Here is a 19,302-nt window from a genome sequence, read left to right as displayed (position 1 = left end):
TCTGCTGTTCCATCAGAATTTGTATAGACCCAAATGATGAGATAAAAGCTGGGCTACTGGCGCAGGCAGACTCTGCTGAGGGGCTGCTCAGGCCAGGCCAGTGGCAGCACCTCGGCCTCACGTACACCCAGCAGCCCGAGGGCAAGAAGAACATCCATGGCCGAGTGGTTGTTTGGGTGTGTGGCATCAGGTGAGAGACATGTGTAATAGCAACAGTAAGAAGCTGTCCGTTTGTTTTTTCAAGCAAGTTAGTCATTAATAACTTAACTTTAAACTTCTCTTCTCTTAAGGAATTGTGAGGTTTCTTTGGACTACACGCTACCTAGAAAGTCAAGTTTATCGTCTGACAGCAACAAAACCTTCTGCATGTTGGGCCACTGTGCGCCGTTCTGTGAAGAGCTGTTGAAGCAGGGTGGACGCTGGAGAATGGGCACTGTGCTTCTCTTCAACGGTAGGTCTCCTGTTAACTCCTATCTTATCTTCTTACGCTACATGCATGTACAATCCATTTCCATTCATCTGTCTTCTGTACTCACTAGTGGTACATTGACCAAAAGTGTATCCAATCTGGTGGGTGTAAAAGGCTGTGGCTGGTGTGATGTTTGGCATGCTGCAAATTCCCAGCATTCTCTTGGGAGGCTTACTGAATACTTCTCTTGTTGCCTCTAATTGGCTGTGAATGGCTTGTGTCTCAGGCGATCCCAACCTGTGAACCCAACTGATGCCTTTACACAAGCTTTAGCGTCTCCGCTGTACTTGGAATTCATCGCAGGTTTCTGTTTCATGAAAAGAAGAAATAAAACATTAATGTTTAGTGCCTCAAGGGTCTCACTTTACACTGCATCATATGTTATAAGGAGGTTGTTTCACCTATGTCTGCTTGTTTATTTGTCAGCAGGACAAAAATATTGAAACAGTTTGCTTTAAACTTGGTGGATGGATGAAGCAGAGAATAACCCATTCACTTTTGGTTCACTTTTCTGGCTTCCTAATAAAAGATATATCCAAGATTTATGTAACTATAGACCTGTTATATATGTTGTTGACTTGTGTACTTGCATTATCCAAAATCTTTCCAATGATGTTCAAACCAAGAGAAATACCCAAATTAATTCAGGGTAACGGAACATTTCATTTTGGTCGCATCACATCATTCACACATTTTTCGGTAATGGTGGTGAAGACGTCAACTCCCATGATTCCACGCTGCTTCCATTGTCATCAATGGTTTGTTATTTGTTGTTTTAAATGAGACATCCCTAGCAGCCAAAGTTACATATTTAAGGTTTAACAGTGAGCTCCAGATGTCTGGATGATGAACAAAAAAAGTATACAAACTATTTATATTTTCAGGTTTTTGTTATGTTTCTGTCTCCAATTTTACGTTGTCTGTGTATTTCAGGGTCTAGAATTGGATCTGAGGAAGCCTTCTACCTGTACACCCGTGGGCCCGACCTTACCTCGATCATGCCCTGCAAATACGGCAAGCCCAGTGGGTCATTCTCCAAGTTTGTCACTAAGGAAGGGCTAAAGTGTGACCATGTGCGAGAGATCCTAATGAAGAACAAGGATGTGGACACAACAGCTTTGGTGGTATGTCAGAGCACAAAACATCACATATGAAAGAGACAAAGAAAAGTTTTATTATGCACGTCGTGTGATCTTTTAGCCAATTCCTGTTAAAATGCAGATTGACGCTGCTGTTAAAACCTGTTATAGTACTTTGCGATTCAAGTGCTCTGTAAGCATAGCAAATCCTCCCTATGTCTCATTTATAGTGTCATTTCACGGTGTATGAGTAATGTTCAGTTCCAATTAGTTGTCATCAGTGATACTCCACGGTAGGAAGTAATTTTTCCCCAATGGAAAAAGCTATTACAGTTAAGCAGCAGCTATTTCAGTCAGACTGAAAATAGTTTTACTCCCATTAAATGCTAATAGCTTTGTTGATAATAGCTCTGCTGATAAAGAAAAAAGGAAGTAAGACAAGAATAACGAATGATTTCCTCTTTACATTTTTATAACATCTCTGGCGCGGGTGTTAATCCGTGCTGGAGACTATTTGGGCAACTCATTTAAACAAAAAGATTTAATATAAATCTATTAGAAATGACTTAAGATGACATTTAATCATGTGAATTGTGTTTGTTAACAGGAGAGCTTGGCAGTGGTGTATGCCCCCGGCAGCCCCAGCGTCTACACTATCTACGAGCCTGTAATCAGACTGAAGGGTCAGGCCAAGACAGTGGTCACCCAGCGACCCTTCAGCTCCAAAGAGGTGCATAGTGTTTCCCTGGAGCCCAACACTCTCAGGGCTCTGCTCCCCACCGAAACTAAAGGCCTGCAGAGCGTCCTACATTGGATCGGAGGAACGGGAAATTTCGTCTTCCTCTTTGCACAGGTGGGTCGAATTTTAGAGCCGTAGAATTAGAGGTTGAAATTTAAAGTTGTCATGATATTTATGGAATTAATTGAATGCTGGGAGACAGTTTGGCCCTTTTCAGACCTGGTATTAAAATGTGTCCTGAATGTGTCTCTTGTGATCACTTGGAATCGCATCTCAGTCCCCTTGTCTATATGCAAATAAACATGTACGTCATTTGTGTACATGTACATGACCAAATAATTTTTTGTGGGAACAGTATAAGTGTAGCAGGAACATTGGGAATTTATGTAAAAAGCAACACATACAGTAAATGCATCGGCAGACTACATTGTTAACTTTTATACCTATAACTCAGTTTTATTTTGTTCATTTTCTTTCTGTCTCTCATCTTGGGCTGTGTGGCATCCAGACTGTGGAGCTGTGTGACTGTGAGAAGACCCAGGCTCTGGCCCTGCAGGTGCTGCTGTCTCTGTCCAAGTTCAACCAACACCGTATCCACGAAATGGACTGTTACCATGGTTACTCTATGATCCACCAGGTCCTCATAAAGTCGAAATGCATCGTGGGATATCATATGCTGAAAGTGAGTCACACCTTGACATTTTTTGCCGTCTTCTGTTCCCACAACTTCTGCTGACGTTTGCGGCGAAACATATTCACCAACGCTTGTTTTCAGTGTGAATCGGATCCGACCCGATACTCAGGTGCTTCTCGGAGCTGGTGCATGTGACACTGCTGTTACTTGACCCTCTGGCTGTGTCTGTAATTGAGCTGTGTGATAGCTGTGTGCTGAAATGGATTCTGTCTCAGTTGATGAGCACTGAGCTTCTGCAGAGTCACACAGCACCTCCTGATTGACTGGGTCACTTTTGTCTTCCAAACACTGAATTGTGTAGCACAGAGCTGACTAATGAGTGTATCAAACACTTTACTCTTCTATTTATATTACTGAAAACTCAGGAAAATGAACTGTAACTGAACTCACTCATCAGTCAATAAATAGTTGTGTGTAAGCCTTCAGATTTCTGTCATACCTGAGAATACCAGAGACCCAAAGGAGTGCAAGATTTATGATCACTGCAGTGAAGCTGGTCACAAATGATGGACTTTGATCGATACCAACCGGGCCACTCTGGGAGTAAATGGCATTGGTTTTTGACAGAGTGATAAGCTCTCCAAAAAATCACATGGAGAATTTATTGATTTCCCTCCTATCTGTGATTCTGCACTGCAGGGTAGTTTCTGCAGAGATAGTGATTATCATATGTTTAATATATCTGATTAGAAGGAACAGCCCTCTGAAAGCTACTGTAGACTGTAGAATTGGATGTATTTCTCATGTGGCTGCCACATTATGTCTCTGTAGACGCTGCTGGATGGGTGTTGCAGTGGACCCATTCTCATCCTGGGGGATGATGGGCAGTTTCGTTTGGACACCGAGTCCATCGCTGTGGTGCAGGACATCCGGCTTCTCTCAGACGTCCTGTTGGACTGGAAGATCTGGGCCAAGGCCGAGGTAGACACACACACCACTCCAGATTAGGGATTATCATAAACTTTTTATCATAATGAAGACCAATAGACTTAAATGGCATAGCCATAAATTGAAATACAAACTTGTTTTTTCATGAGACAGTTTCTCCCAGTTTTATCCCCCACAATCTAAAATATAATTATGGATTTCACACATTTCTTGTTTCACCCAAGGTCTGTAAACTCCTAATGAGACACAGAAAGCTTAAAACATGATCATCTAATGATGAGATAGTATAAATTCATACACCGCAGGAGCTATTCTCAGTTGCAGGCTCATCTATTTTAGATTTAACAATGTTTCTTCAAAAAAATACCCAGAATTTAATGTCTGCAAATTGGTTTAAACTTACAAACACAAAGGTTAAGGGAGGAAGCACAAACTATGCAGTCAAGCTTGGTAAACAATAATTAGTTATTATTAGTTTAAAATTTGTCACCCAAATTTTTAAATATTTAATAGATCAAAGAAGCAAAAATAATGAGACCTTCGAGATTTCGTTCTGTGCAGCACAGTTTTACTGTGACGAGGAATGATGGTACGCTCAACTCCACCTTTAGCTGTTAAACCATGTCCGTCTCTCTTGTCCTTCACTGTTGTTTCTGTCAGTGCGGAGTGTGGGAAACGCTGCTCGCTGCCTTAGAGATCCTCATCAGGGTCCACCACCCTGATCAGGTTTTCAACATCCGTCAGTTTCTGAAGGCTGAAGTTGTGCATCGCTTCCTGCTCACCTGCCAGGTGCTACAGGTAGGTCACCATCACAAATCCACTGTGCCCTCTCTCTTCAAGAGCTATTAATAACAATATTGTGTTTGTCTTAAGGAGCACCGGGACGAGCATCTGACTGCCATCCCACAGGAAGTCTGTTTGTCATTCGTCAAAATCATCCAGGAAGTGCTCGGGTCACCTCCAGATATGGACCTGCTCAAACTGATCTACAACTTCCTGCTGGCTGTTCACCCCCCAACCAACACTTATGTCAGCCACACTCCATCCAGCTTCTACTTCTCACTGCACATGGGTGAGGAATCGGGGCAGCTGAAAGCCGCATCTCTGCATTAAAGTTCCATTAATTTAATGCACTGAGCTCTTTGGATGTCTCTGTTTGTCAGATGGGAAGCTGTACCAGGAGAAGGTGCAGTCCATTATGTACCTGAGACGCTCCAACAGCGGAGGGAAGTCTGCCAGCAGCTCTGTAGTGTCACTCTCCCCGACCGTCTTCACTGACGCTCATGGCGAAGGTACGGCTCCTTCAGCTGTGTTACCCTGACCTTAGAGCAAACGCTGCATCCGAAAACAATGAAGATAATTAAATCTAAACCTTCCGTCTGTTGCTCACAATGAAATTATAAATGGAAAGATCAGCAATGCTTTTATGATTGCATGTGCCTCTAACAAGGGAAATTTGTCTAACATTTTAGTGCTGTATCAGCCCGATTTTCTCTGTGATGAATTACAGTCATCAGAGTTTAAGTTTAAGTACCTAATGTAAACACCATTAGTTCTGGGAAAAAAGCTGATGCATGAGCATTATGTTTGTGAAACTCCCTCCCATCAACCTCCGCTTTTACTGAGATGGAATCTAACTGATGCTCATAACAATTCTTCTCACAGAACCCCTCTTGTTTATACATCCTATATATCTTTCTAACAGTGCCCTTTCTCTTCTTTTATCTAAGCTTTTATTGTTCTACTTGCCCCTTTTGTCATCATAGCCTTGCTTTTTAAATTGAATTATTTTTATTTCTTGCAAAGCACTTTACAACTTTGGGAAATGGCTGTATAAATGAAATAGATTTGTTTCTAGATCTGCTTTAATAGATTAGAAACAATACAATTATGAGATAAAAAATATAAAAAGAACTGAAATTTCCTGCACTAACCCTGTTCACATGAGATTCTTTTTTACCTGTTTCTCTGCTGTTAAATATAAAATATTGACAATGAACAGCCATGCTGCTGCTCTGCCACATCGTATTATTCATCAGGTTTGCAATTTGTACTGTAATCTTCATACAATGCATCTGCCTACAAACAGGCCCTTCCCCTGAACATGGAGGTGATGATCTGTCGTTACGCCCACCCAGTCTGGCGCCATCTCCATACTCCTCCCCGCTGCTGACACCTCGACTCGGACACGCTAGCTCAAATGAGGCCAGCGAAGGTGACAGGGTCTCTCTTGCCACTCAGCAGGCTCGGGGCAGCACAGAAACGCTCAAGAAGGGCGGAGGTTGTGACGAGCAGCTCCTGAGCAGCTGTGAATCAGCCAAGACAATCTGCGACTCTAAGGACTCAGGTGAGGGGGGAGCCCTGCGCACGCCCTCCATCAGCGTGGAGGAGGAGCGGGACGAGGCGGCAGATGTGGACAGCCTGGCAGAGGGAAGCGTGGGGGTGGCAGAGTCTGAGGACAGGTTTGACTGGGCCAGTGACGAGACACCGCGGCGTCCTGACAGTCTGAAAGGGATTCAGTCCTTCCAGAGGAGCCACAGCAACCTGGCTAGTCTGGGCCTGGCCTTTCCAGCTCCTAACGGTTCGTTGGCTGTTGGCCGATGGCCCAGTGCAGCCGACCGAGGCTCCATGCCTGAAGACTGGGAGAGTTACACTTACTCTCCTGGCTATGAGAGGGCCCAGAGCAAGACAGAGTCCAATGACAGGTATGCTGGCATTGTACTCTGTCAAATGGTGTAAACCATGTCAATGTGTTAAATTAACCCTTAACTAAATCACTAAGTATGACATTGTATTATTAATATCTTAGTCAAGCTGATTGTGAGTATTTTTTGGGTGTTTTAAAAAATAAATCAGTACTTCAACCACAAGTTTTCATTGCTAAAGAAAAGCCTGTTAAGGGATTTACAGTCTTCAGCCTGCTAAAATTTGAAAATGATTTTCAAATAAGTGTCAGCGTCAGTTTACTTGACGAGCTCGCTGAAGGCTTAGGCGGATTGGAAATTAAAAAAGAGATTTGTTCATTGTAATCCTGTTTTCTCATCTTTGTGTGGGGATGTTATTAGACACAAAATGAGATGTCTGACTGTGGGAGATCTGCCTTCATTTGTTAAATTTCAAGCAGTCAAGGAAAAAAATGACACTTCTAATCTAAATTCATGGTTTGTGTTTGTTATGTTGTGGGAGATGCTCATACCAGTTAACATTGTACAAAATTCAACATCCTGTGCAATCAAAAATATATTTGAATATATGTGCAACATTTAACACTACATTTCAAGAGCACTGAAATCTAAACGTGTTTCTTTTAGGTCCAGTACTGAGGACTGCCTGGTGCTGATCTGCTGCGGACTCTATGATCTTCTGAGGGGCGTCTTGCTGCTGTTGCCTGATCTCATGCTCGAGGAGGTGATGGACAAACTCATCCAGCCAGAGGCTCTCATCGTTCTGGTCAACCACTCGTCACCGCTCATACAGCAAGGAGTCATGAAGGTTGGTACAGGATCCTCTCTGATGAATCTCTTACACACGTAAAGCAGGCTCATCTTATTTAGCAACAGGAGTCACGTTTTACTACACTTACAATGCTGTTATGGTCTTACCCAATGTGGGATGCTCATGTACACATTTGTTTTTACATTTCAGGCTTTTAGCAAACACATTTCTCTCAAAGTCTCACAGCAAGTGAAACTGATGTGCAAGATTAAAGATCAGAGGTGTTGTAGGACAATTATGAACTTTGAAAAGAGCCTGGTTAGCTGTTTACACCGGTTTCCTGTCTTTATGCAAAGCTAATCAGCTCAAAACTGTAGCTTCAAACAGAGATGCGAGTGGTAGCAATCTTCTCATTTAACTCTTGTTAGGAAGATGAATAGGTTATCAAAAATTGGTTAATTGTTAATCATCTTTATTGAAGATTTAATACTTCACTCTTGTGCCATTTTCATGATAACATCAGAGATGAGTGTGAGCACAGCATATTTAATGCAGGAGAAGGTGGATGAAACTCCTTTGCCGAGTTTTTAAAATGTAGTCTTCTAATCTAATGTTATTCTCACCACTCTCCTCCAGCTGTTGGATGCCTACTTCAGCCGTGCTCTCAAGGAGCAGAAGGAGAAATTTCTGAAGAACCATGGTTTCTCACTGCTGGCCAACCAGCTGTACATCCACCAGGGCAGCCAGGGGCTTCTTGAATGCTTCCTGGAGATGCTATTTGGACGGCCTGTGGGCCTGGAGGAAGAGTGAGTCAGGGAACAATCACACACTTGTCATTATACAATAACATCCTCTTTTGTTCACGTTCTAACATTTGTTTTTCTTATCTGTGTTGCTTTCCAGTTTGGACCTGGAGGAAATGGAAAATATCTCTCCCTTCAGAAAGCGCTGCATAATCCCCGTCTTGGGCCTTATTGAGAACTCTTTGTATGAGAACTCCCTGGTGCACAACATCTTGTGTATGCTGCTGCAGCTTCTCAACGCCTGCCCTAAGCTGGCTGACATCCTGCTCGACCATGGGCTGCTCTACGTGCTCTTTAACACCCTCTCCACCCTCAATGGCATGGAGAATAGGTACGACTGCCAGAACAGAGGATGATTCATTCAAACACCTTCATGGGTTCATGTTTTTTTTGTCTTGAACCTTTTAACCGTGAATCATTAATCCTCTCACTGTTCATTGGTCTGGTGGTGCATACTTCCTCTGCTTTGTGTTCTATTGTTTTGCTTGTTCTTTCTTTACAGTATTCCCCTGAATGACTACAAGCTCTTGGTGTGTGACATCCAGCAGCTGTTAGTGGCTGTGACAATCCACTCCTGCAGCTCCTCAGGGTCCCAGTACTTCCGCATCATCGAAGACCTCATTACCTTGTTGGGTTTCATGCAAACCAGCAAGATGCGTCGCACGCAGGGTGAGGACTAGTGTTCTGAAATTTAATATATGTGCAAAATACATCAGTTTTGTCATCTTCTTCGCTCTGCAGTTCAAGATGATGTGACGCTGTCAAGCTCTGCTGCAGAAATTAACGGCGCTGTCTCTTCATTATCTACAACTGCAGAGTGGGAGCTCATTTGAGAAGAAATATAATTGAAGAACTATCTCACATCTTCATCTTCCCACTAAATGGTTTTCTCTAATTTGTGAACTTGGTCTTTGAAAAATATCTCTCCCATCTTGTCCCCATTAGCTCTTACTTCTTTACACTTTTCCGATCTGTTATAAACATTCTGTGATCTGTACGTCTCCTGTACGTGGCACCCTTTATTTTTGGTAGTTTGACATTTTAGTAATTACTAGTGCAGTGTCTAGTGCCTGTTTGGAATGGGTTTGCTTGGCCTGTGGTAATGTTGCAGATGTCTTTCTAAAATTGTAAAGCTGACCTGCGGTAAATGATTAAAGACCGATTGAAGGAATCAGTCCACAGAACCCTGAAGCCGCACCACCGCTGCTCCACAAAGAGCTGTTCACCTCAGTTGTTGTTGCCGTGAACGCACTGTTGTGATCGACATCGTCACTTCTTTTGATGAGCCCCAGCCATCGCTGCTTTAGAGCGCTAGCTGTCTGTTTATTCAAATTGTATTGATATTAAATGTATCATGCACTTCCTTGGACCTTTAAAAAATACTCATACCCAGTGTGAGGCTGATCAGATAACAGGTCTCAAGATATACATTCCGCATACAGACATACAGAGGTCTCTGGAATTATTAGATAGATACTTAACTGTATTATTGAACCAATTCGGCCTAATGCAGAGACACCTTTTTTTCTTTTCAAGTAGGATTCAGGATACTTACTTTACTGCAAGTCTCTCATGTCAAAGTAATAAATTCCGTCTGTTCATGAGAAAGTGCTGTAAATCAAATTTAGCATAATCTGCTATACAATATAGTCCTCGAAGTAAAAAGCAGGATTTATAATTGGTAGATGAAAACCTAAAAAGAAAATATCAAGTAATTAATTGTGTTATGAAACCCAAAAATTGTGATGATTGCCAATGCGGTGTTGTGCAGAAATTCTTAAAGCTCTCAATAAACTGCTAGTCTGTGATGCACAACACACAACATTTGATAAGACAGAAATAATATTATGAGAAAAGTGTGAGCAAATCAGTGTATGTGACAAGTTCTTTTCAATGCTTCATACATGTGACTTCAGAACAAAGATGTTTGTGCTGAGTTGTTATTCCTTGAAGTGTGAGGAATATCATGTTTATGTACCTCTAACATGACAAAGTTCACTGTCTCTTGTTTTTCCCAGAGATGGCCGTAGCGTTGCAGTTCCGCGTCCTTCAGTCTGCTATCGAGTTTATTAAGACGACAGCCAATCAGGAACCTCAGAAGCTGAGCAGCTCAGTTAATTCATCGAGCTCTCCACATCATGCCATCCATCAGAAGCGCAAGAGCATTGCAGGTGAGTGTCTCACTCTGATCCCACAGTAGAAATCTGCTCTCCAGTGTTTGTCTCATGCTGAGTGTCCAGGTCGAAATGACCACCATTTGTTTTTCACTGCTCCGCTCTCACCTGTCTGTTCCTCATCCCGATCTGAAGGTTCCATTGCCATGAAAGACTCCATTATCCCCCGCATCCCCAGACAGCACTACTGCTCCTATGGCCAGATTCCCCTGTCCCCTCCCTTCAGCTTCCTGTCCCAGGACTCCCCCCTCAACTCCCCCTCAGGAGCTCCATCCTACATGCTCCACTGTGACGCAGGTAGCTGGGACTGCGGTCTGCAGAGGAGAACATCCCCTTTGCCATGGGGCATGTTTCCCAATTTTACAGTGAACTCACCCTTTTCCACCCCTAACTCACATTGGTGGAGTTAATTTGCCCAGTACCCTCGTGTGCTACTGGTGCGTTTGTGTGTGCATGTTTTGAATGCTTAATTAAATCACTGTTAAGCATTTCAGCACAGATGGCATTTTGATCAGTGAATCTTTATAATCTTCCCTGTTTTCAATCATACATGAGACATGTGCATAACGTTACTCTCAACTTGAAAAGAAAAATGACTTTGTGCTTTGACTGACAAATGGCATTCCGTGTTCTCACTGCTGAGCTCACACCAGTGTTGTGCTTGCAGGCCGTCGTCGGTTCTCTCTGGCGCAGACTGACTCCCTCCTGATGCGGATGCGCTCAGTAGCCAGCGATGAGCTCAACCAGATGATGCAGAGGAGAATGAGCCAGGAAAACCCCATTCGTGCTAGCGAGACAGAGTTCGTCCAACGGCTGCAGAGGCTTGTTGTTCTTGCTGTGAACAGACTCATTTACCATGGTGAAAAACTTCTCCCACCTACCTATTCTAATCTTCATTTCCTCCTTCACTTAAAATGTGCATAAACTGACATGCTGTATAATCCCTGTTCTGTTTGAATGCGTCTCTTATTTCAGATGTGAGTCAGGACTTGTTTGACCTCCTGAATATCCCAGACTCCCCAGACCAACAGCTTTTCACACCAGATCCAGGTGATCAACTACATGACGAGAGTGGCTCCGCCTCCCTCCCGCACTCTCCGACTCCCTTCATCCTGCCGCTGGCCAGCAAGAAGAGCTTTCAGAAAGACATCCTCAAGCTCATGATGGATGGGATCAAAATCAGCCTGGTACGACAAAACTCACACAGAAGCCTTTTCCCCTATAAAGGGATAATTTGATTGTGAGACCGTACATTGACGATCATGATCTCACAGGGCAGCACGGGTCGGGGAGGAGCCCCACATCAGCAGTGGCGAAGGATCCTTTGGTCGTGCCGGGACACCTTTCGGGTCCAAATTGGTCGCCTGCTGGTGCACACACTCAGCCCCGCACTTCCCCTGTGTGACAGGAAGGAGACGCTGGAGTTTGTGTTTGATCCCAGACATTTGGATATCCTCAAGGAGAGTCTCAGCCCGGGTCTAGAGGTTAGTGTGAAGGAAATACATCATTACAATCCATTTATGACCTCACGCGTCAGCTTGGCTACTGTTCACTGCAAAGTATTAAACCTAAAAATTGTATAATTCTGGTAATTCTTAGACATTTTTACTCGTACAGACACGTTTTCCAGGAGTTTTCAGTCCTTGTTTCTCAAAACAAGGCCTTTGCATTGTTACATTTTCCTTCTGCGTCCTCCTCTAAGGCTTTGCTGAAGGTCAGCTACCTGTGTAAGGCTTCTCTCCAGGCCATCACTGTGTGTGATTTTCTTTAGGGACAAATACATTTTTCATCTGTCCTTTCCTTTGCTCTCCCCCTCTCTGCTTCACTCAGCACGGACCAAAGTTGTCGCTGTACCTGTACGAGATGCTGCACGATCACAAGGACAGCCTCACCAAAGATGAGCAGCATGCCGTGGGTGTGTTCATGACCTCGCTCAAGCTTTGTGGCCATCGATGCATCCCACCCAATGCTCCACACAAACAAGACTTGCTCAGGGCCATAAAAGAAGTAAGTCCTAAACTGAGAGCCATTGTTAAAGGGAAGTAAAACAATCTCTAAGCACTCTTGATATAACATGTGAAAATCTCCAGAAAATATATGCTAAGAACTTGGTTACTTGTATCTTTATTCGCACAGGAAAAAATCAAGTATGAAACCGAAGAGAAAACAAGCAAAGTGGCGTGGGAAAAGAAGATGGCAAACACTCAGAGGAAGTGAGTCTGGGCTTTTCTTCTGATGTTAAATTGTTGTTCAGAGCAAGAAATTGGTGGTAAGCATCGTTCTTTTTTTCTTATTCTTCTGCAGTCTTATCCAGAGGCTTGATGGAAAGTCCAAGGACATTTCCAAGATTGCAGCTGATATCACTCAGAATGTGTCTCTGCGGCAAGGCATGGAGAGGAAGAAAGTCATCCAGCACATCAGGGGACTCTACAAGACGGACCTCAGCGCCAGCCGCCACTGGCAGGAGCTGGTGCAACAACTCACTCATGACCGGTATGCACAGAAATATCTTTCTCACATTGGTGAACGCAATATCGGAAAGTGCAACAAATAAATTGCTTCTGTAGTGATGATAATTATCCTCCTGCTTATTTCATTTAAATTTTAATGACATTTTAATGTGCAGCAGTTTGGCCGCAGATTGTTTGAATAAATAATTTGGAATATAATAAAAGATTCTCTCAGTCATGCAGAGCACCAGGAAAAAGAAAGCACAATTTATAAGACGATCAAGTCACGCAAACGTTTTTTAACTACACTTTTATAAATGTATATCCAGTGAGGTGGGGATGTAGCCAGGTTTTAGATTCTATAGCCACAATAGCAGCTCTATTAGCTTATGCTAACACAGAGCTTACAGCTAAATGCTTACATATTGACTATACTAAAATGCTTTTTATGCTATTTATCAGGTATAACAATTAGCATCTTCACCATCTTAGTTTAGCATGTTAATGTTGGCTAATTACTAACATTTTAACCTGCTGGTGGCGCTAGATGACCAGTTGGACATGATTGTCTGCACAGATTTCATCCATTTAACACTGAGATATTTTAATTAGACTTAATTGGGCGACCAACATTACCATTCATTGAGATATGTTAATTTCCCTTTTATGTGATAATTCAGCTGCTAAAATAATATTTTGGGGTAATTTTGTCCTCCTACACAATTTGCTAAATACTGTTTCATCAGACGTTCATGTGAAATTGTAAAATATAAACTTCTGAAAATGTTTCAAACATTTCTGAGGACATAAATACCTCATCGGCCCTGCTGTCAGTTTCCTTCTATACTGATACGAGTAGACAAAGTGTTTGAGACAGCTGTAATGGTCTGTTTCAGAGCGGTGTGGTACGACCAGACATCCTACCCAACATCCTGGCAGTTGGACCCCACTGAGGGGCCGAACCGGGAGCGACGACGGCTACAGAGATGCTACCTTACCATCCCCAACAAATATCTGCTCAAAGACAGACGCAAACCTGAAGGTGGATACACCCTTTTTTTTGCTAAATTCTGTCTAAGTACCTTTGTGTTTGTCTAACTTAATCTGACCTTCATCTTCTTCAGACACTATGACGCCACCGCTTTCCTTCCTGTTTGAGGATAAGACTCACTCCTCCTTCTCCTCCACTGTCAAAGACAAAGCCACCAGCGAGCCCATCAGGTATAACTTTCTCCCTCTCTGTCTTTAAGCCTTAAGTAAACATCATGTCTGTCTCAGGATGATCGAAAGAAGACGCATTAAGAGGTGCCCATGTTTTATTCAGATGGCGAATGTCTTGTTTGACGAATATCTTTTTGTCCTTAGGTTCACCAGACGGTGCATCAGCGTCGCCCCCTCCAGAGAGACAGCAGGGGAGCTACTTCTGGGTAAGTTACTGACCGCCGCTCGCAGCTGCTCCATGCATAATATACTCAGGAGGTCAAAAAGGCACAGAGAATAATGTGCTCTCTCTGAGCCACTTGAGCATATTTCTCTGCCCTCACACAAGTGTTTGTTACTTAGTCAGTGTGGGAAGCTTTTGTTTGTCTTCTTCTTAAGACACCAAATCTTAAACACTCTGCGCTGTGTCACAGGAAAGTCTGGGATGTACTTTGTGGAGGACAATGCCGCGGATGCTCATGACAACCAGGTAAAGACAGACTTTACTGTGTTGGCTTTTCCCTCTGCCAAAGGGGGGCACTGTGTTACGTGAAGAGTCAAACTTTTGTGTTTGAACAGAGTCTTCACGGGGAGACGGAGGCACCTTCTTTTTCCTGGACATATGAGGAGATCAAAGAGGTGCACAAGCGCTGGTGGCAGCTGAGAGACAACGCTGTGGAGATATTCCTCACTAATGGCAGGACCCTGCTGATAGCCTTCGACACCACCAAGGTTAGTCAATAACATATTGAATGAAAATGTAAGAAAGAAATGCTGAAAGGAATGCAAACATAGCTCGCGACAGGGATAGAGTAAATCCTTTCGCGTATTTACTCGAACAATTTTTATTTTATTATTGCAAAGAACTGATTCCATTTATTATCAATACCTCTCCCCAGCAGATATCTGCAGGAAAATTAAATCAATGTTTCATTTGAATATGAAAATGAATTCACACGGGATGCACTGTGATAAAAATAACGAGATGAAAGAGCCACTGATGCTCAAAGTAAAAGACATATGAAAAGACAAAATGCGGCTTGAAAAAACATTTGCTGTGGGAGATAATTGTTGAATTGCCTTTTTGTTATTCTGTTCCTGATGTCTGTCGAGCTGTGAAGTCTGTGCCAGGAATTAAACATGATGATGATAAGATACAGTGCCATAGAACTCTGTAAGAAAAAAAAGCTATTATTATTTTGCACAGCTTTCATTTAGATACTAAATGTGACACTATGGTTGTACAACTGACTTTTGTACACATCAGGGATTTCAAGCAGGTATTTCCAATGCAGACATGAAGAAAGATAAATTAACAAGATGATATTTCCATTTTCTGTTTAAGGTAATGCTTTGGTTATTTGTCCAAACATTAGTGTGCCCCTCAGGAAGAATTGTAATCAGTATGCTGACTGTTGGTCTGGATGTTTTCGGCATTTGTGCATTTATTTTCTCGGACTTGGTTTGGTTTTAAATGAATGAAACATAAACTAAACTAACTAAAGCCGGATTAATTTATTCTCTACGGATAAGAACTTTTTTAAGGCACCATGCTCATTATTTCAGTGGTATAGGAAAGACAGAGACACAGCAGGTTTTATCAATCAGATTACAATTGCAAATTAATACTTTTCCAATGTTAAATTCCAGTCCTGCCACTTTACTGTTGGAAATAATCTTAAAGTTCTCTCTGTTGTTGTGTTAGTTCCGTGACGACGTCTACCACAACATCCTGACCTCTGATCTGCCCAACCTGCTGGAGCACGGAAACATCACGGCCCTCACGCAGCTGTGGGGCTCTGGTCAGATCTCTAACTTCGAGTACCTCACACATCTGAACAAGCACGCGGGGCGCTCCTTCAATGACCTCATGCAGTACCCTGTGTTCCCCTTTATCCTGCGAGATTACACCAGTGAGACACTCGACCTGCAGGACCCAAACATCTACAGGTCAGAGCTGGATGATAACTTTGGGGTTACAGGTTATTATATCCCATGCTTTATGAGTGGAGTGTGTCAGGGATTAGTCTTAAGCATTGTAATAAACATTTGTACCTCCACTGTTTTTAGACGCATAAGATAGGACTCTGCTGGCAGGTTTTCTTAGAGTTATTTCAACCTATTACAATAAATCAGAGCAGACATTGCTAATAGATGAACAATGTTATTTTTAATTAACGAAAGTTTTGGTCACAGGGTGATAATTTACGTGTGGTGGTGGGTTGTGTGGCATGTTAGCGATGTGCATGTAGGAAATCATGCAGTTCAGAGGGGGACAGTTTAACCCAAGTTATTTCCTGTAGCAGCAGTTGACAGATGCTCCCTAAACAGATCACATGTGGTCGATACTACAATTCAGTGATGTTTAAAAAACAAGGTATAGTTAGATGCTAGCTAGGCAGCTGTGCACTGTGAAGCCGCCAGTTCCCCACTTGGTTATTGCAGAGCATGCAACTCAGACAGGTGTGTGGCCAGAAGAGTGAAATAATTTGATAGGTTGCATCTGTGTGATTTTATTTATGTGGCGAGGCCCTCAAGTTGATGCTCTGTGTGTGTACAGCCTCAATTACTCCAGACTATGTATCATGTTTTAACTCAATCAAACTGCTAATGGTACAGATATTAAAAAACCAAGGGGCATTAACAGAATTCCTGGTTGTGTCCAGCTTCAGCTCTGTTGCTAGGCAACAGCAATACTGGCGGGATAGGCTGGTGAAGCCAATCATGGAAAGCCTCTGTAGACCAGACCGTCTCCTTTCAGTTTGGTCTATGCAGCCCATGAAGACTGCCTCCTTCGTGGGCCGGGTAGACTGCGCCCCTGAATTGAGATGCAGTTTCTGTAATTTGCCACTATTGAAAATCACAGTTCATTAGTGCTTTGCGTCTCATTTTGTCATTGCGCAGGAATTTGAACAAACCCATTGCAGTCCAGTCAAAAGAAAAAGAGGATCGTTACGTGGACAACTACAAGGTAAAGCCCTGTATTCGCTTTGAGCGTGTGGATTTGATGTTTCAGTATAAGAAACCACACTGACACGTGTACTTGTTGTACAGTACCTGGAGGAGGAGTACAAGAAGGGTGTACGTGAGGATGACCCCATGCCTCCTGTTCAGCCGTACCACTACGGCTCTCACTACTCCAACAGCGGCACTGTTCTGCACTTCCTGGTCCGAATGCCACCGTTTACCAAGATGTTCCTCGCGTACCAGGGTGAGTCACACGTTAATGTTCGCGACAATTCATAGACGAAAACCTTAAGCTAAGTTTGGCAAAAAACAGAACATCTGGAGTCTGCAGCTGTATTGATCTTATTTTCAACAATCAGTGTAAGTGTTAACTGACTGACAGTGTTTGGTTCTTTAACGGTAGATAATTATCATACAGTTCCAAGAAGCTTTTAGCAGAGAGCCACCTGTCTGCGTTAAAAGTGACAGCTCCATCTTAGTGGACGCTCAGGCTTTGAGTGCCGAGATGCTGGAACTGAGTAGCATGTAGCCGCAGCTGTGTTGCGTCACACGTATCAGCCATTAAAGGTTACTTCACCGCTGTACTCTCCTCTGTTCTCCTTCTCTTTTTTTATTCCTTCCGTACGAGTTAATTATTTTTTCCATTCATTCGCCTCTGGGCTCTGATCCTCTGAGGCATCTTTTTGTGTGATTGTAAATGTATTCAGCAGACGAGGCGTCTTTGGTCATGAAAGGGAATCTTTTCAATCAGTGAGTTGAATCTATAATTAGAATGTCTTTGGCCGTACTCAGACCAGAGCTTTGATATCCCGGACCGAACGTTCCACTCCATGAACACCACGTGGAGACTGTCTTCCTTCGAGTCCATGACTGACGTAAAAGAGCTCATCCCAGAGTTTTTCTACCTCCCAGAATTCCTGGTCAACAGAGAGGGTAATCATTTTTCTTTTAGACCTTAAACCTTAATTACTTTTTATTCCTTCATACATTTTTCATTGCTGTTGATTCATCAAATTTGCCTGCACAGGTTTTGATTTTGGGGTACGTCAGAACGGCGAGAGGGTGAATCACGTGAATTTGCCGCCCTGGGCTCGCAACGATCCGCGTCTGTTCATCCTGATCCACCGACAGGCGCTAGAGTCCGAGCAGGTCTCCCAGACGCTGTGCCAGTGGATCGACCTGGTGTTCGGGCTCAAGCAGAAAGGCAAAGCTGCAGTCCAGGCCATCAATGTCTTCCACCCTGCTGTAAGAAGCTGCTCATCACTGTGTTTACTTTGAATTATTAGGAAACTATTTTTGTTGCTTACAGTTTCACATCCCTTTTCACAGACGTATTTTGGCATGGACGTGTCATCTGTAGAAGACCCAGTGCAGCGCCGGGCCCTGGAGACGATGATCAAGACGTATGGACAGACACCCAGGCAGCTCTTCAGCGCCTCTCATATGAGCAGGGCCAGCACCAAACTCATGATGGAGGGGGAGCTGCCAGCCGCCATGGGACTCCTGGTTCAGCTGGCCTTCAGAGAAACCAGAGAACAGGCCAAGGAAATATCTTGCCCGGTAATCTACTGTAGTGGTAGTGATTCTAGCAGCCTGCTGTGCACTGAGGAAGACATTATTCAATTAGTCATCTATGAAATGATCTGCTGCTCACCTGGCGTTTTCCTCCCCCCCACCCCCACAGAGCCCTCTGCCGTGGATCAAAGGTCTGAAGTGGGGTGAGTACGTGGGCTCGCCCTCGGCTCCAGACCCAGTGGTGTGCTTCAGTCAGCCGCACGGGGAGAGGTTCGGATCCCTGCTGGCGCTGCCGACGCGAGCCATCTGCGGGCTCTCTTGCAAGTTCTGCCTCATGATGATTTACAGCAAGGAGCAAGGTAGGAAGCCCACCACTCAACCATGAGCCAGAATGGATTTAGAGGACGTCCCACTCACTCTGTTTATTCTGCATCCTCTCCTCTGTAGGTGTTCGGAGCATGCACAGCACAGACATCCAGTGGTCAGCCATTTTGAGTTGGGGCTACGCAGACAACATATTGAGGCTGAAGAGCAAACAGAGTGAACCACCTATCAACTTTATACAGTGTTCACAACTTCACCAGGTAAGAAGCTCAGAGAACATCAAGGGCTGCTGTCAGTGAAAGAAAATATACAAATCTACACTGAGGATAAACCATAGAATGTTTAGATGTTGATAAATAAAGACAACATGACTGCTCCCCAAAAGGTCGCCACCTGGTGGCTGGCTACACTATAGGTCATAAATCCCACCTCCTCCATATTAGTGGATGAGACAAACTAAAATTCAAAAGGTAAATAAATGTTTCTTTAAGTTTAAGGTTTAACTTCACCTCGAAGTGTCTATCCCTGGAAATCAAAAAAGAATGCTTTTAGAATACAGACCAGG

General features: G+C 43.4%; 1 protein-coding gene across 13 annotated transcripts in view; it reads left to right on the top strand.

Annotated features, from left to right (window-relative positions):
- The window catches only part of lyst (lysosomal trafficking regulator), a 56,979-nt gene that overhangs the window by 33,311 nt on the left and 4,366 nt on the right, over positions 1-19,302 (top strand). For 12 of the 13 annotated variants that reach the window (XR_004616207.1, XR_004616206.1, XM_034608091.1 and 9 more), the window contains 34 exons: positions 17-190; positions 291-451; positions 1,403-1,593; positions 2,156-2,401; positions 2,796-2,969; positions 3,753-3,902; positions 4,530-4,667; positions 4,743-4,941; positions 5,033-5,161; positions 5,959-6,574; positions 7,181-7,361; positions 7,941-8,110; positions 8,208-8,438; positions 8,610-8,776; positions 10,126-10,278; positions 10,949-11,140; positions 11,257-11,468; positions 11,556-11,765; positions 12,112-12,288; positions 12,418-12,494; positions 12,586-12,774; positions 13,628-13,773; positions 13,856-13,952; positions 14,097-14,158; positions 14,366-14,421; positions 14,511-14,663; positions 15,637-15,881; positions 16,836-16,902; positions 16,986-17,142; positions 17,691-17,831; positions 17,926-18,143; positions 18,228-18,458; positions 18,583-18,772; positions 18,861-18,997. Coding sequence is in view for 11 of the 13 variants with exons in the window: in XM_034608091.1 (XP_034463982.1) it covers positions 17-190; positions 291-451; positions 1,403-1,593; positions 2,156-2,401; positions 2,796-2,969; positions 3,753-3,902; positions 4,530-4,667; positions 4,743-4,941; positions 5,033-5,161; positions 5,959-6,574; positions 7,181-7,361; positions 7,941-8,110; positions 8,208-8,438; positions 8,610-8,776; positions 10,126-10,278; positions 10,949-11,140; positions 11,257-11,468; positions 11,556-11,765; positions 12,112-12,288; positions 12,418-12,494; positions 12,586-12,774; positions 13,628-13,773; positions 13,856-13,952; positions 14,097-14,158; positions 14,366-14,421; positions 14,511-14,663; positions 15,637-15,881; positions 16,836-16,902; positions 16,986-17,142; positions 17,691-17,831; positions 17,926-18,143; positions 18,228-18,458; positions 18,583-18,772; positions 18,861-18,997 (6,037 nt within the window). In the remaining 2 variants the exon portion in view is untranslated. The remainder of the gene's footprint in view (positions 1-16; positions 191-290; positions 452-1,402; positions 1,594-2,155; positions 2,402-2,795; positions 2,970-3,752; positions 3,903-4,529; positions 4,668-4,742; positions 4,942-5,032; positions 5,162-5,958; positions 6,575-7,180; positions 7,362-7,940; positions 8,111-8,207; positions 8,439-8,609; positions 8,777-10,125; positions 10,279-10,948; positions 11,141-11,256; positions 11,469-11,555; positions 11,766-12,111; positions 12,289-12,417; positions 12,495-12,585; positions 12,775-13,627; positions 13,774-13,855; positions 13,953-14,096; positions 14,159-14,365; positions 14,422-14,510; positions 14,664-15,636; positions 15,882-16,835; positions 16,903-16,985; positions 17,143-17,690; positions 17,832-17,925; positions 18,144-18,227; positions 18,459-18,582; positions 18,773-18,860; positions 18,998-19,302) is intronic. The other variant, XM_034608097.1, reaches the window with a different exon arrangement.

The sequence above is a fragment of the Hippoglossus hippoglossus genome, chromosome 15 (genome assembly GCF_009819705.1).
Source record: "Hippoglossus hippoglossus isolate fHipHip1 chromosome 15, fHipHip1.pri, whole genome shotgun sequence".
Lineage (NCBI taxonomy): Eukaryota > Metazoa > Chordata > Actinopteri > Pleuronectiformes > Pleuronectidae > Hippoglossus > Hippoglossus hippoglossus.
This window is presented reverse-complemented; position numbering and strand designations above follow the sequence as displayed.